This window comes from Bubalus kerabau, chromosome 18 (assembly GCF_029407905.1).
Source record: "Bubalus kerabau isolate K-KA32 ecotype Philippines breed swamp buffalo chromosome 18, PCC_UOA_SB_1v2, whole genome shotgun sequence".
In the NCBI taxonomy this organism is placed as follows: domain Eukaryota; kingdom Metazoa; phylum Chordata; class Mammalia; order Artiodactyla; family Bovidae; genus Bubalus; species Bubalus kerabau.
In genome coordinates this window covers 63,796,456-63,813,470 of record NC_073641.1, presented here as the reverse complement: position 1 = coordinate 63,813,470, position 17,015 = coordinate 63,796,456, and the positions used below count along the sequence as shown (strand labels likewise).

Here is a 17,015-nt window from a genome sequence, read left to right as displayed (position 1 = left end):
GTGGAAGCTGGAGAGAGTCCATGAGTAGGAATCAGTCCATTCTACCCCACCAAGTCTTCTGGGGTACAGGATGGATGAGTGCACAGTGTAGGAGACAGATCTATTTTACATTCTGAGCCAGGAAAAGATGCTTGGGCGGGGCCTGGGTTCTGATGAGGGGCTGGGACTGGGGTGTGGCTAGCAAGGAAAGCACTGGAGCTTCTGCAGTTGAGGAGAGGTCCCCAGTGAGTCTGAAGGCCAAAGAACCCCAGGAAGTTTCAGTTAACAGCCAGCCATAAACCACTTTGGAAAGAAGATTAAACTATTGACTGATATCACAGACATATCACATTCTAACTAGTAAATCTAAACTAGGATTTTTTTTTTTTTTAACTTAAGGGGGATTTGGAAGGTTCACAAAAATTGTTCAAGTATAGGAAATGCAATTTAAAAGGGCAGAAGCAGCCAGATAGCACACTGCATTCTGACCACGTCCCAAGCACCATGTGATAAACAAACTTGCTTATTACCTGAGGAGACCTCAGGTTTCCTCTGAGAAAACTGACAGCAGAGACTGCAAAGCTTTTAAATAGGATTAGGCATTTTTTTCTTTCTTATAACAGGTGCACCTGAAAGTATTAACAAATCAGGGAATGAATCAGATCTCCAAGAATGTAGAATGTGAGGTTTACAGTGTGTGATCCCCTCTAAATAGTGAATTTGATGTCTCTTTGGCGGGGGTACAGGAGGGACAAGCCTGGACAAATTCCTCTCCCTATTAGGTCAGTTTTGATGACAATCATTGGCTAAGAATCTTCATTTAATCCATTTCATTTTTACCTAAAAATAAGTTTCTGATGTTTGACTTAACTTTAATATGTATTTACAACTCAGATTTCTATTTTTAACAGGATTAATTTTGCTCTAAACCAGAAAATGAAAGGATTCTGGTATCTGCTGTACAGAATTGAACAAAAATTGGTACTGTAGTCATAGTCAACAGGATGTTGACACATTTTTGAGATATTTCTGCTTCTTCAAAATCACTAGTCATTTAAATAAGTTGAAAACTTGTATGGTATTTCTATGTCCTTGGTGTCTTTCTTCAATAACATGCAATACCTCTAACCTCCAATACTTGGGCCACCCGATGTGAAGAGCTAACTCATTGTAAAAGACCCTAATCCTGGGAAAGATTGAGGGCAGGAGGAGAAGGGAGGCAGGATAGAGGATGAGATGGTTGGATGGCATCACTGACTCAATGGCCCTGAGTTTGTGCAAACTCTGGGAGACAGTGAAGGACAGGGAAGCCTGATGTGCTGCAGTCCACAGGGTTGCAAAGAATCAGACAAGACTTAGCAAATGAACAACCACCACCATATATCATGTGTATTGAAGACTATAGAGCTGCTGGATTCAGAGTGATAGTGATGGAGGTTCAGACTGCATCCCTGTCACTTCCAGCCAAGGTGACTCTGGGTAAGGGATTTATCACTGATGATGCGCCTCAGTTTTCAAACCTGTACAATGGAGGTGAAAATCACACTGACCTCAGAAAGCTGTGGGAAATGACGAGAGACACGGGCTTCTCTTGGCACCTAAGAAGTGACACTGACCTACACTTCTGGCTTATCTCTTTCTTTTGCTTGGGTTCCTGCTCTACTCCTAGACTTCTGCACTTGTGGGAGCCATCCGGGCTCAGCCTTTGGACCTGTTCTCTCTAAACTTACTTCCGATGTAGAAACTCCTTTAAGATTCTCAGTCTCAAATACCATCTACTTGTGTCTCCCTTTCATCAAGAGGCTTTTGAGTTCCTCTTCACTTTCTGCCAAAAGGGTGGTGTCATCTGCATATCTGAGGTTATTGATATTTCTCCCGGCAATCTTGATTCCAGCTTGTGCTTCTTCCAGCCCAGCGTTTCTCATGATGTACTCTGCATATAAGTTAAATAAGCAGGGTGACAATATACAGCCTTGACGTACTCCTTAAAATGAAGATCATGGCATCTGGTCCCATCACTTCATGGGAAATAGATGGGGAAACAGTGTCAGACTTTATTTTTTTGGGCTCCAAAATCACTGCAGATGGTGACTGCGGCCATGAAATTAAAAGATGCTTACTCCTTGGAAGGAAAGTTATGACCAACCTAGACAGCATATTCAAAAGCAGAGACATTACTTTGCCGACAGAGGTCCATCTAGTCAAGGCTATGGTTTTTCCAGTGGCCATGTATGGATGTGAGAATTGGACTGTGAAGAAGGCTGAGCGCTGAAGAATTGATGCTTTTGAATTGTGGTGTTGGAGAAGACTCTTGAGAGTCCCTTGGACTGCAAGGAGATCCAACCAGTCCATTCTGAAGGAGATCAGCCCTGGGATTTCTTTGGAGGGAATAATGCTGAAGCTGAAACTCCAATACTTTGGCCACCTCATGCGAAGAGTTGACTCATTGGAAAAGACTCTGATGCTGGGAGGGATTGGGGGCAGGAGGAGAAGGGGACGACAGAGGTTGAGATGGCTGGATGGCATCACTGACTCGATGCACGAGTCTGAGTGAACTCCGGGAGTTGGTGATGGACAGGGAGGCCTGGCGTGCTGCGATTCATGGGGTCACAAAGAGTCCGACACAACTGAGCAACTGAACTGAACTGAACTGAACTGAACTGTTTCTCCCTAATTTTTTATCTCCAGCCTGGGCTTTTCCCGGAAATCCAACTTGTGTATTCACCTGTCTACTTCACACGTGCCTTCTGATAGACAGATGTCCCATCTCCAAGCCACTGCTTCCAAACCCAACCAGATGCTTCTGCATCCTGTCCCATCTCAGTCAGTGGTTGATTCCATTCTTCTGGTTTTTGAGTTGGAGGAATCCTTGAGTCCTTTCTCTTACCATCATCACCTAGTCCAGGAGACAATCTGGTCAGCTGGGCTCTATCTACACACCTAGGACTACATGACTCCTCACAGCCTCCAATGCTTCCATGCTGGCCCCCAAGCCATCATCATCTCTTGCTTACCTTACTGCAGGGACCTCCCAACTTGTCCTCCTGGTTTTGCCCTTGATCCTCTACAGCATATTCTGTTATAGACTAAGTCACACTGTGTCATTCCTGTGCTCAAATCCTCAACAGTTCCCAAGGATAGGGGTGTAGTCAGCATCCCCAAATCTTGAGGCCTCCCCTGATCTGAGCATCCACCCCCACCTTGCTGGTCACTTCACTAGCGTCTGTGTCATTTCTTTGCCCTCTTTCTCTCTGACACACCCTCACTGGTGTCCTTGCCATTCTGCAAATCTATCAGACATACGTCCATTTTCCAGCTTTTGAACTCACTGTGCCTTCTGCTCAGAATGCCCTTCTGCTGGGTATTAATATGGCCAGTATCCTCACCGCCTTCATAATTGACTCAAAAGTCACCTTCTCATTAGAGCTTTCCCTGGTCACTCTGCTACAAATGCCTGTGATTTTCTATCTTCTGCAGCTGAAACGAGGCCAGGGATTTTGGTTCATATCGATCAATTCTGTTTCCCTAGGGTCCAAATCAGTGCCAGTATATAAGAGGTGTTTAACAAATAATTAAAGGGACTAATATATTCAACAATGAAAATCACTATCTATCTCAGTGTTCACACTTCCTAGTCATCAGTGACAAATCTCCAAAGTCACAACCCTGAAAATGCAAAAGCTCTTTTTCAAGCATGACTTCTAACTGCACTTTCAACTGGCAAACCAGGTGGCTCCAAACTTTATGATGCCTGGAACAGTATCAAGCACACACGTTCAGGTACAGAGTCCAAAAGCGCCAATGCTCCCGAGTTCTCACAGTTGTCAGAATCGGTCCCCACACCTTTCGTGGGCCATACTTTGCTAAATTCTAAATAAGGCCAATGATATCATGCAACCCAAGTATTTATGCAGAGTTATAGAATAATTTGAAACTCAAAAACCACCAGCAGCAATTTGCTTGAAAAAAGTCTTCAAATGAATATTTAAAAGTATGCATTTGAAACAAAGTAACTCAAACATTAAAAGTGCTTCTTGTAGCTCAAAAATCAAGAACCGTCAGTGGCATGTTGATTCTTTTTCCACCAGGGAGCAAAAAATGAAATCTGGTGAGACAATGTGAGGAAGGGATGGAAATGAAGAGGGAAGTGAAGGCACATGGGCTTGTGATGAGCACCTGAAGGTCCTTATTTCTGGACAAAGACTCCTTACACTCTTTCTCTCTCACACACACACATCATATCCTCAGAAACATTGACTCCAGATATCAGAGTATAAACGATCTCCTTAACACTTACATACATACAAAGTCACAACAGTCATGTCTGATTCTTTGCAACCCTACGGACTGTGGCCTACCAGGTTCCTCTGTCCATGGGATTCTCCAGGCAAGAATACTGGAGTGGGTTACCATGCCCTGCTACAGGGGATCTTCCTTACCCGGGGACTGAACCCATGTCTCATGTCTCCTGCATTGGTGGGTGGGTTCTTAACCATTAGCTCCACCTGGGAAGAAGCCCATACACTTTTAAAGCCTCTCCCTTGGTTTCCCTGGTGGCTCAGTTGGTAAAGAATCCACCTGCAAAGCGGGAGACCTGGGTTGGATCCCTGAGTTAGGAAGATCCCCTGGAGGAGGGCATACAACCCACTCCAGTACTCCTGCCTGGAGAATCCCATGGACAGAGGACCCTGGGTGGGTGGGGTGGGGGTCTGTGGTGTTGCAAAGAGTCGGACACGACTGAGTGACTAAGCACAGCCCAGCACTACATTCAGTGACATTAGGAGCAGTCAGGATCTCATCCCGTCCCATCGCACCCTCCCGAACTCCAACCCCCCTGACCCCACCACCTCTCCACCAGCCACACACTCCCTATTTTTCGTAATGTGATTGAGTGGAACCCACCCAAGTTTAGCACGTCTCATCACTGGGAGAAAGAGACGGAAGTTAAGGATCCTGGTTTCTTTCCTCGAGTCTCTGCAGGGAACAGATGGGATTTTGACAAGTCCCTGGGACCCTCTAGGACTCAGCTGCCTCTTCTCTCTGGTGGCTGGGAAGAGGGTCCAAGGGCCTGAGTCTCCCACATGCTCCCCAGGTCCCCACTCCTTGCCAGGATCTAGAAACTTATTTTGCAAACTTCTAAAACAAAGTTTCCAAACTTACCTAAACTACGTTTCCCTATAGGTCTCTCCTAGGCCCCTCTTCCAACCAGACTGCCACTCTTGAGTCCCTGCCTACATAACAGGCATTTGAACACTGGCACTAGGTTGACATCATGAGTGCTACTTCCAAAATTCTATTAAAGTGAGAGAAGGAGTGAGTGAGAGAAGAAGTGCGTGAGAGAAGTGCGTGAGAGAAGAAGCATACCTAGCAGAATTTGGGGGCAGCAGAATTCCTGCCTGCGTCCTGTTATGCCAGATCAGTCCACACCAGCGATTACTGTGTGAATTTAAAAAGCCCTTGGACACCTGCCTTCTGTATGCAACAAGTTCCTTTTCTTTATCCTATTTATCTTCACAGGCATCCATTTATGTCAAGAAGGGGAACATATGAGAGCAGCATCTGTTACTAGAGTGACACAATTACCAAATACTTTCAGAAGAGGTTAAAAAAAATCAACAATAAATCTGGGGTTGTTGTCAGGTGTTTTAGGAGACAAAACATTAGTCTTTCAATCACAGTGTCTTGTTTAAGCTGAACATATGGTGTTAACCAGCAGCGAATCCCCAGCTCAGCCTGGTCTTTGATGGGCGTAAGGACCACAGAAATGTCACCTCCTCCAAACTGGCAAGGAAAAGCAGGTTTCATCCCCCAAACCCGTTGAGCCCAATCTCCCCACTCCATCCCTCCTAATAAACAGGCAACACACTCAAGAGACTTCCATCACTGGTTACTTTTTCCCCATTGTTGGGATCTATGCAATCTCAATGGCAGGTCTGGAAGTTCCTTTCATTTTCTCAGTAACTACACTTAGACAAAACATAATCATTTCAAGCCACTACAAAGTAGTAAAAATTCCAGGCAATTCATCACAGGTAACTTTTTCACGACTATTGAAATCTTTGGAAGTTGAATGTCTGCTCTTTAGGTAGGAAAACTCCTTACTTTTTTCCTGCAGCTCAATGCAGAGAACTACAGGTGATCATGGAAACACTATCTTTTTTATTCTCTGTGCTCTTTTTTTCTGGATACATTCAACAGGTCTTTGTGACTGCTTATTAAATGTGACTTAAAGGATGGATATCTGCAGATTGGAGGCGGGGTGGAAGGGACAGAGAGAGCGAGAGAGGGGAGACGGAGAGACAGAAAGAAAACACTCGAGTTTGCTAGAATGCATGACTTCCAAACAGAAGCAACCGGTAGATTTGAGTTCAGATGCTAGTTAACAGCCTGTCTAGGGACGCCCTCCGCTTCCCTTACCTTCAGAGGATGCTAAACACCTGCCCACCAACAAGCCCAGCCCGAGTCTGCTCCAAACCAACGTCTGTCTGCCTGCCTCCCGCAGGGTCCCCCACCGCGCGCCCAGTTGGCCCCCCGCACCTCCCCGGGTGTGGGGGTGCCGAGCGGCGAGCGGCGAGCCTTTTACCTGCCAGGCTGCCCGGCCTCTGGAGGGTGGCCGTGGCATACAGCTCCTGCGAGTGCTTGCCGTACGGCTCGGACGCGTGGACCAGGCGCTTGGTGGGCGACAGGGTGGCGTACGTGCCGATGGTGGAGCTCAGCTGGTGGATGGGCGAGGAGGAGATGGTGGACTGCACGGTGGGGGGCGAGGTCACGCGGATCGGGGACAGGCCGGCCGAGGACACGACGATGTTGATGGGCGAGCTGGTGCTGTAGGACTTGGCCAGGCGGCTGGGCGACTGCTTGGGCGAGGAGCCGCGCGGCGGCGCGGCGTAGGCGGCGCCCTCGGGGGCCGAGCCTCCGCGCTGCAGCTTGGTGGGCGAGCCGCCCTGGGGCGCGGCCAGCGGGGAGCCCCCGCGCGGGGGCGCGGGCAGCGTGGAGCTCGAGTAGTAGAGCGCGGCGGCGGCGGCGGCGGCGGGCTGCGCGTCGGGCAGGTGGAAGGCGCTGCCCAGGCTGGGTGCGAACGGCTCCCGCGGCGGCGGCGGCGGCGGCGGCGGCGCGGGCTCCGGCCCCGCCAGGTGCCCCGCGCGGCTGGTGGTGCCCTGTGCGCGGGAGAGCAGAGAACACGCGCTCTTAGCCAGCGGGAGGCGGAGGGAGCCTCCCCGCGCGCCCCGAGCCGCCCGGCCCCGGCGACCCCCGGGGCGGCTCGGGGCGCGCGGAACCGGGGAAGCCGAGCCGCACGGCGTGGGGGGTGCGGGGGGCCGGGAGGAGACGCGGGCGCCCCTCGAGCCTCTCGGGAGGGGAGCTCATCTTCCCCCACCAAAAAAAGAGGAAAAAACCGGGGAGCAAAGGGCGGCTGACCAGGGGATGGGATGGGGGACCCCCTCCGACAAGTGGGACAAGGATGCTGCTTATACATCTCAGAGGTTTCTGGAAGGGCAGAGGCATCGCATTTTAGTCCCCGGAAGCTTTGAAAAGGCCACTCAGCAGGTTACTTGAAGACAACCAGGGTCTGTTCCTTTGAGAAATTCAGGCGTTCAGCCTTCTCTCCCCACCCCCACTCCCCCACCCAGCTAACGCCCCCCGACCCGCACACGGCATTTCACCGGATACAATCTCTACTGAGAATGACCAAGTCGCATACTTATCTGGAGAACCGTAAGAAATAAACATAACTTCGTGGAGTTTATTCTGTTGTCATTTTCCCGTTGACTCTTCTTTGTGGATAAGTTAAAAGGAGGGGGAGATAATGAAGTCGGAATAAATATGCTTGGGCTTTCAGGCTTTACAAAAAGCATGTCCAGAGGAAGCAGAGCGATTGTAAATGGACAGACTTAAAAAAAAAAAAAAAAAAAAAGCCTCCCTTTTCTAGATTTTAACGCCAGGCTCCAAATCTTTTAGCATCTCTCTCTCTCCAGCTCTCTTTTAAGAGCCCCCTGCAGCTGTGTCTTCACACTGAAAGCCAATCGCCTCTCATTTATTTACAAGAACACAAAAGACAACAAGGGTCGGGGTGGAGCTGGAAAGACAGTTAGAGGGGAAAGCACTTTCCTTGAATCCGGTCCAGAGACAAATTTGCATTCGAATGAAAACACTACATTGTCAACCACTTCTGGGCCGCACCTCTGGGATCTTCCAGGCTTTCCCGGAGGAGCAGAAAAGTTTTTGAGAGCAGGCCTGTGTGAACAGGAGGTAGGACTGTCCACAGAAAGAGAGAAAGCGGGGAACGCAGTATTTGAAATTAGGGGTGGGAAACAGGTGGGGAGGAGGACCCCCGTGAGATGGAGGGATGAGGGGGAAAGACACTGAACAGATGTTTTCCGTTATTAAAAGTTTCAGTTTTGCCTCTCCACCAGCCTTGGAATGGCAACTGGCAAGTAGCAGACTGGGCACTTCCATCTGCACACAATGCCATGTTCCGAATTTTATCTAGAGTGTCAGTTTCAAATGAAGCTCTTAATTGAGCAACATCAAAATCCTCTATTAAAAGTGTCCTAGAGGAGAAGGCAATGGCATCCCACTCCAGTACTCCTGCCTGGAAAATCCCATGGACAGAGGAGCCTGGTAGGCTGCAGTCCATAGGGTTGCTGAGGGTCGGACACGACTGAGCAACTTCACTTTCACTTTTCACTTTCATGCATTGGAGAAGGAAATGGCAACCTACTCCAATGTTCTTGCCTGGAGAATCCCAGGGACGGGGGAGCCTGGTGGGCTGCTGTCTATGGGGTCACACAGAGTCGGACACGACTGAAGTGATTTAGCAGCAGAAGCAGAGTCTGTTAAAAAACAGTCTGTGTGAGGGGTGTGTGTGTGAAAACAGTCTGTGTGAGGGGTGTGTGTGTGTGTGGGGGGCACATTTATTTACACATGAATATATCGCATATGTGGGTATGTGTGTGCATTTATAAATGATGTATATGTGTTATATATTTGTCTGTATGTGCATGTATCAATCCACTGACAAAGTTTCTCTTCTTGACCAAGTTGTGGTTGGGTACCTCTGAACTCTCTTCTCATCATGGCTCTGCATTGTCCAGTTCTAGCAAGAATCCTTCTAAGTCAGTTTAGCCAGAATACCCTTCCCCCTGACATTTCCTCGTAGTAATTATCCATCTGCTGACCTGCAACCTGCCCCCTGGCTGTGCTGTTGTTTAGTCACTGCGTTGTGTCCGACTCTTTTGTGACCCCATGGACTGTAGCCCACCAGGTTCCTCTGTCCATGGGATTTCCCAGGCAAGGATACTGGAGTGGGTTGCCATTCCCTCCTCCATGGAATCTTCCCAACCCAGAGGTCGAAATTCCTCCTTTTCCTTGTTTTCGACATTGAGCCTACTTCTAAAATGAAGTCTCTTTCCCCTATTGCAATACTTTAAAATTTTTTTCCAAATAGAATTTATATTTATTGCTGTAACTACTTTCCAGTTCTGGTTTTTCTTCAGCATGACAATGTAATTATTTTGACTTTCACTAAGAATGAATGGAGAAGGCAATGGCAACCCACTCCAGTACTCTTGCCTGGCAAATCCCATGGACAGAGGGGCCTGATGGGCTGCAGTCCATGGGGTCACTAGGAGTCAGACACGACTGAGCGACTTCACTTTATTTTTTCACCTTCATGCATTGCAGAAGGAAATGGCAACCCACTCCAGTGTTCTTGCCTGGAGAATCCCAGGGACGGGGGAGCCTGGTGGGCTGCCGTCTATGGTGTCGCACAGAGTCGGACACGACTGAAGTGACTTAGCAGCAGCAGCAGCAAGAATGAAAGTAAAATGTAAGCTCCATGATTTTTTCAGTGATGAACAAAGAAGTAACTAGAACAAGAAAGATTCATAGCAGAGATACCATAAATGTTTGTGGGATAAATGAAGGAATGGTTAACAAAGCTGGTCCCGAGGCTTTGACCTGAGGGATTCCATGGTGGAGAAGCTCTGCACAGCTGGTATGCTCACCTGGATCCCAGAGATACAGTCTAGAATCATCCAGAATCATTGGGTGGGGGTGGAGGGGATTGCTCAAATCCAGTTGTGTTTCCCTCCCAGAAGTTCTGAGCATGAAATACATAGCCTGTGTTTCTCAGACCTAGCTGCATATTATAATTGTTGGGAAAGCTTTTGAAAACAAAAGCGAAAACAACTCAGTACTCAGGCTGTATCCACTAGCCATTTAATTCAGAGACTTTGGAAGTGGGACTCAAGCATCAGGCTTTGGAGAAGCTCACCAGGAGATTCCAGTGTAGAATTGAATATGAGAACGAGCCAGCCCCAGAGCAGTGGTTTTCCAAGTGTGGTCCCCGATCCATCAACCGGATCAATCAGAAGCAGCACCTGCATCACCCCATCTTTACGGAGTGGGAAACTCTGGGAGAGGGGCCCCGGGATCTGCCTTTTATCACGTTCTCAGGGTGATCACAATGCTTGTTTAAAGTGTGCAAGCCTCTGATCTAGAACAGATTCTGATTCAGGGCTCTGAAGTGGGCCTCAGGGTCTGTGTTTCTAACAATCTCCTGGAAGATGCTGTCAGTCTGAGAATTACTGCTAAGCTGCGGAGAGTGACCATCTTTCTTTACTTTTCTTTGGAAGCTCTCCTGGGGCCCAAGCAACATTCTGCTGTGCAGAACCCAGCTGGCAAGGGACAGAAAAGCCTCTGAGGGGAATTTCTGGGAACTTTTCTCACAGGGGCATGAGGAGGAGAAAGAACCCCGAGGGTCCTTGCTCACAAGAAAGAGCCTCGAGGGTCCCAGAGAGTCCCCTGCTTACAAGAGAACAAATACTTTTTGTTATGTCTTGGATTTATAACATTAATAACCCTATGTGACAAAAAATACCTTCTCCCTCAGTAGCATCATTGTGATTTAGTCGCTAAGTTGTGTCCGACTCATTGTGACCCCATGGACTGTAGCCTGCCAGGCTCCTCTGTCCATGGCATTCCCAGGCAAGAAAGCTCTTTAGTGGGTTGCCATTTCCTTCTCCAGGGGATGTTTCTGACCAAGGAATCGAACCTGCATCTCCTGCATTGAGAGGAGGATTCTTTATTGTTTGAGCTACCAGGGAAGCCTTCCTCAGTAGCATAGCTTTCAATAAAATAAATACTAAAGTATACTAATATAAATTAAAACAACATCGTGTAACATTCTAGTATTTAAGTATTAGAATAACATGGATCCTAAGGAAACCTTGAATAAATTGTGAAAATACTTTATTTCTCCTTTTAATATGTTGGAACTTCCAGTTGGAAAAGTGCTAACTCTGCTGAATCTTATTCATAAGGTTTCTTAAATGGCTCTCAAATCTGTAAAAGTTTTAAGAACAGCCACAGTATTTCTAGGTATGTTGACAAGCTACAGCAGCAATTCAAAAACCTTTTAAAATATTGTAGGATCTCTCTTGGTGAAATTGTGCCAGTAAGCTTTTTAATAAGCAAAACATCATAAACAATAAAATTGCATATGCATTTTAAGTTGGTTATTGTCTATGCTGGAAATGTTCTATATCTGTACTGTCCAATATGGTAGCCAGTACACACCTGGGCCCTAGACACATGCACTGGATTTTAACTTACATTTAATTTGAATTAATTTAAATTTGGGGCTTCCTTCATGTCTCAGATGGTAAAGAATCTGCCTGCAATGCAGGAAACCTGGGTTCGATCCCTGGGTTGGGAAGGTCCCCTGGAGGAGGGCATGGAAACCCACTCCAATATTCCTGCCTGGAGAATCCCCACGGACAGAGGAGCCTGGCAGGCTATGGTCCATGGGGTCACAAAGAGTTAGACATGACTGAGCGACTAAGCACAATAAAACAATAAAATTGCATATACATTTTAAGATACTTATCGTCTATGTTGAAAATGTTCTATATCTGTACTGTCCAATATGGTAGCCAATAGATGCATGGGCTCTAGACACATGCACTGGATTTTAACATATATTTACTTTGAATTAATTTAAATTTAAATAGTCAGATGTGTCTAGTGGCTACTTTTCTGGATTGCACAGCTATATAAGGCCCTCTGCAGTTTTTAATAAATAATCTGGGGGTATTATACTCCATTACATTAGCCTACACAAGAATAAGTGCCTAAGAATGGTTCTTTGGTTAAAGAGAAAAATCTGTTTTTTAGCATCGGTTGGACAGAACAGTAATCTTTTAGGAGTTTGTCTCCACTCTTGTGTTTATGTTTTGTTCCATTATGTAATTTCTTTTTAGCAACTCTTAGGGATACAGTTTAAGACAGCTAAACAATTCATAGGATGGTTTATTATGGGCTAGGTCACTGGATTAAAAATAAGGACATTTCAACACACAGAGAATTTCATCTACTTTGCTGTCATGGAAGCTCAATTCCCCATGAAACATGTGTTAGCACTATAAACAAAACTGTAAATCAAAAATAAATAAATAAAACACTAATGACCACTACATCCTACTATAATATTTGGAAATGTGTGTGTACAAGTGATGTGCACTGAAAATTTTTTATATTGATGATGAGATCCTTAATAAATGGTGACATAAGAATTTTTGGAAATATTGTAAGAAGATGGAGCCCAAATATTGTCCTGGATCGCACAGTATGTATAACTGGCCAGGGCAGTTCCAACTGGGATTGTCCACTCCCATCAGTCTGAATCAGTCTCAAAGCAAAGGGCTATTTTAATTGCCTTTTCCATCCCTCCAAAGTGGGGAACCCATCTATGTGGAATTGACAAGGAAGTGGAACATTTTTAAGTAGATGCTCTGATTAAATATTTCCCATAGGCAGAGTCCTGTGTACGTTATATTGCTTGTTGCTCCTTTCTTGCTTCCCATTATGGAAAAATGATCAAGAGAAAAATAAGACGTTACTTCTAATTTCTATGGACATTTTATGTAGATTGTACTGCAAGGGAAAAAAAAAGATTGTGTCTGTATTTCTTTTTTAATGAGACATGAACGATACATGTAACTCATCAAAGTTCTTTTATAAGATGAAGTATTTCATCTACTTTATAGTTTACATATGAGTGTCAGGTGGGTCAGATTTAGGATATACTACAGTTGTGATTTGTCTACATGTGGTATGCTGGACCCTACTGTGTAATTATGTAGTGGATTTATGCCTATTTTACAAAAGTGTTTAAGGAGAGAATGTATTTTCAAAGTGTAGTAGGAAGAATATTGAAGTAGGAATTTAGGCAATATATACATTATTCCCATTAACTAAAAGTAGTCAAGTTCCATGCAGTAATTTACTCATTAATTCAATAATCCATTAAGAAAAGCCTATTGTATTCCATGTAAAAATATGAAATTTTCTCTTGAAATTCTCTCTGCAGTCCTTCCTACATGGAATAATTTTATCTTGACATTCTTTTGGAGATAAAAAAAAAAAAACAAAAAACTAAAATTTTTGTTTCAGAATACTGTCTGGCTCACAATTACACTGTTTTTTATTGGGAAGTTCCAATCCCCTAAACATGGCGTTCTTGGGCCAGAATATGGCATAGACCTTAACACCCACATAGATGTCTATTGACCTTTCCAGGTTGTATTTTCTATAAAAGCAGCAGAGATGGCCTAAGGGCGATGAGGGGGAAAAGTTCTCCAAACTTGGAAACTTATTTAAGCCCCATTCTCTGGGGATTTGGCCATGTGCAAAAAAAGAAAACAAAGACCCAGTGCTTACAGCCAGTTCATGAGGGACTTGACAGCCTGAACTCTGCAAGGAATCTTGACTTCAGATCATGAGTAAGCAGTGTCACCAAGCAAAACCACATTTTATAAAGCAGACCTGTGATTTACAAGCAGTCCTTGTGAAGATGCATTTAGACCTGCCAAGTTTCCTGGAAACGTCAGCGAGGCCCCTAACTCTGGGTCAAGAGGAATGTCTGCCCAGAATGCTAGGCAGCTGGGTCAGAGATGTCAGCAATGGGAAGCTGGAACCTGTGTTCTGTGGCTTCACAGACGGGAGCCTAATGACTAGCGATCAGCACTCTATATTCATCACTGTTCGTCTTCCTGGCATCCCCCTCACACTCGTGAACCTAATAAGTCATCTCAGGGTTTCTCTCCTCTGGAGGTGACCCCGGTTGTGGGGATGGAGGTCACTGCCCAGAGTGGTGCTCTAGGACAAAATCAGTGTCACAAGAGGCAGAGAGGGAGAGGGAAATAAGGACCAGGCATCAGGCCAGGGCCACAGAAGAGCCCAAACGTGGGAATGTAGCAGTGAGTTTGGTGGGAAGAGGTCTGGCTAGTGTTTGAAGGAGTGCAATGCAGAGAGGAATAAATGGTGAGAAAAATAACATCAATGACAGGGGAACATTCTTTCGATGAGCAAAGAAGCCTGAATAACTTTTGAAAGTAAAAAACAGTGTACGTGACTTTATGGTGTACATCTTTGTGTACATCTTTGAAGAAATCCATTGCCAAACCAGAGGATCTGGTAACATGATTTTGTAATATCAGCTACATACTCCTGATTAACACGTCTGAGAAGGTACTGAACTCATTAGGGTAAGTTGGTGCAGAGCTCCAGGCTTATATAGGACTATGGACAAAGCCATTTACTCTCACAACTTGGAAACAAGAAGAAAGCACCAACTCTAAAATGCCAATGTCTTAGATGAAATATGCCTGTAATATGCCACTAAAAGGAATCTACACCCACAAAGTAAGTTTTGTGCCTTTGAGTCTCTGGGAGAAAATCAATTTGCTTGAACAGTACCATCACGGCTCCCCAAATCTCAATAACTTCTCTTTTGAAACTGTCGTCAGAAGAAAGGCCTCTCTTTAAATAATTCCCAAGATAGAAAATCCTGGTTCTGTGAAAAAGATCTGATTTCAGAAATGGCCAAATAAAATCATCAAGTGCCTTGTCTAGCAATTCCTTTGAGTAGCACTTCTTTAGGTAAAAACTCATATGAAACATAAAATGAAGAGACGGCTCCTGTGGGGAGTCCACACGCCATCCCTGAAGTCATTACCACTGGGAGGAAGCAAGGAAAAGCTGGCTTAAAACTCAACATTAGAAAAACAAAGATCACGGCATCCAGTCCCATCACCTCATGGCAAACAGAAGGGGGAAAAGTGGAAACAGTGACAGATTTTACTTTCCAGGGCTCCAAAATCACTGCTGACAGTAATTGCAGCCATGAAATTAAGACAATTGTTCCTTGGAAGGAAAGCTAGGACAGACCTAGACAGCATATTAAAAAGCAGAGACATTACTTTGCCAACAAAGATCCATCTAGTCAAATCTATGGTTTTTTCCAGTAGTCATGTACAGATGTGAGAGTTGGGCCATAAAAAAGGCTGAGTGCCGATGAATTGATGCTTTCGAACTCTGGTGTTGGAGAAGACTCTTGAGAATCCCTTGGACTGCAAGGAGATCAAACCAGTCAATGCTAAAGGAAATCAGCCCTGAATACTCATTGGTAGGACTGATGCTGAAGCTGAAACTCCACTACTTTCGCCACCTGATGCGAAGAGCTGACTCACTGGAAAAGACATGATGCTGGCAAAGACTGACGGCAAAAGGAGAAGGGGCAGCAGAGGATGAGATGGTTAGACAACATCACCAACTCAATGGACATGAGTTTAAACAAACTCCAGGAAATAGTGAAGGACAGGGAAGCCCGGCATGTTGCAGTCCCTGGGGTCACAAAGAATTGGACACAGTTTAGTGACTGAACAACAACAGCAAAGTGGACCCACTGCCCCAGGGCCCCTAAGCCACTCATACAAACAGCAAAGTACAGACTTTTGTACCCTAGGTACTGGTTTTTCCTTCTCTCCAACCTCACTTTAATCAAAGTATGATTAGGGTCACTAGCAATAAATATTCTCAAAAGTATTTCATGTGGCCAGTACTATGGTCTACTAAGTAGAATGGGGTGACAAAGGATGATATAGTTGGATGGCATCACCAACTCAATGGACATGAGTTTGAGCAAGCTCCTGGAGATAGTGAAGGACAGGGAAGCCTGGTGTGCTGCAGTCCATGGGGCCGCAAAGAATCAGACACAATTTAGTGAATGAACAACAACAACCAAGAAGAAAGAAAATAGAGAAGAAAAAATTAAAGCAATGACATGAGTCTCATACAAATTTATCTTTAAGAGGGACTCTTTGATGGCAACTCTTTCTATGAAACATGAGCCTTGGCAAAAATACACTATGTAAAACTTTTATTTCAGCAAGAGGCTCATTTAGTATAACTTTAATAACACAAACATTTGCACAGAAGAAGAAATGTTATAGTAAATCACATACACACACTGCCCACAATGAGAAATGCTTCAGCTATTGAAACCAGATTAAATATATTTCTACTGGAAAAAGAAAATGGGTAAAATTTAAAGCAGAGCACTGAGAAAGGATTTCCAACACCTAATTATCTGAAAGTGCTTTTACAAACAAAGTGCCAGTTTCCCACAGATATGCCAGACAAAGTGTACAAAATGACATGATTTCTCCTGTAAATGCAGTATAAATATATACATTCTACACTAAAGACATCTCAGCAATTTTGTGTTTTCCAAGTTTTTTAGTGACTTTTCTCTTTACAGGTGCCACCCAGCAACAACTTCTTTCCTATTTCAGCAAACTGGAATGACGTCAAACTAGGCATCTGTGTGACTTTTTGCATTCAGCAATCAAGATGCAAGTGTTCATTGGAAGGTTGGGTCCTCCTTGGGACCACACATGTCCCTGTGTCCATCCCACCGCCATCCAGAGTTCTCCATCCCCTTGACCTTCACATCCACCTAGCATGAAGGTGCACCAATAAGAAATGTTCAAAACTCATTGACTTCTGGCAGAAGTGAGCAGATGGTGTATTTATTATTATGATATAGTGCACATGATAACTTTTAAGACTTAAAAGTCAGTGCCACATTAAATAGACCGGCCAGATTAAAAAAAATGGTCATTTGCTTCTCAAAAAGCTTACTTCTTTTTCTAGTGTATCTACCATTGTTCGAGTATGATTTTTATGTAACAATC

At 45.1% G+C, this 17,015-nt stretch overlaps 1 protein-coding gene across 1 annotated transcript in view; it reads right to left on the bottom strand.

Annotated features, from left to right (window-relative positions):
• Positions 1-17,015, bottom strand: part of CTNND2 (catenin delta 2) — a 1,122,555-nt gene that overhangs the window by 461,486 nt on the left and 644,054 nt on the right. Inside the window, exon 7 of the mRNA XM_055555147.1 lies at positions 6,563-7,136. Coding sequence (XP_055411122.1) covers positions 6,563-7,136 — 574 coding nt within the window. The remainder of the gene's footprint in view (positions 1-6,562; positions 7,137-17,015) is intronic.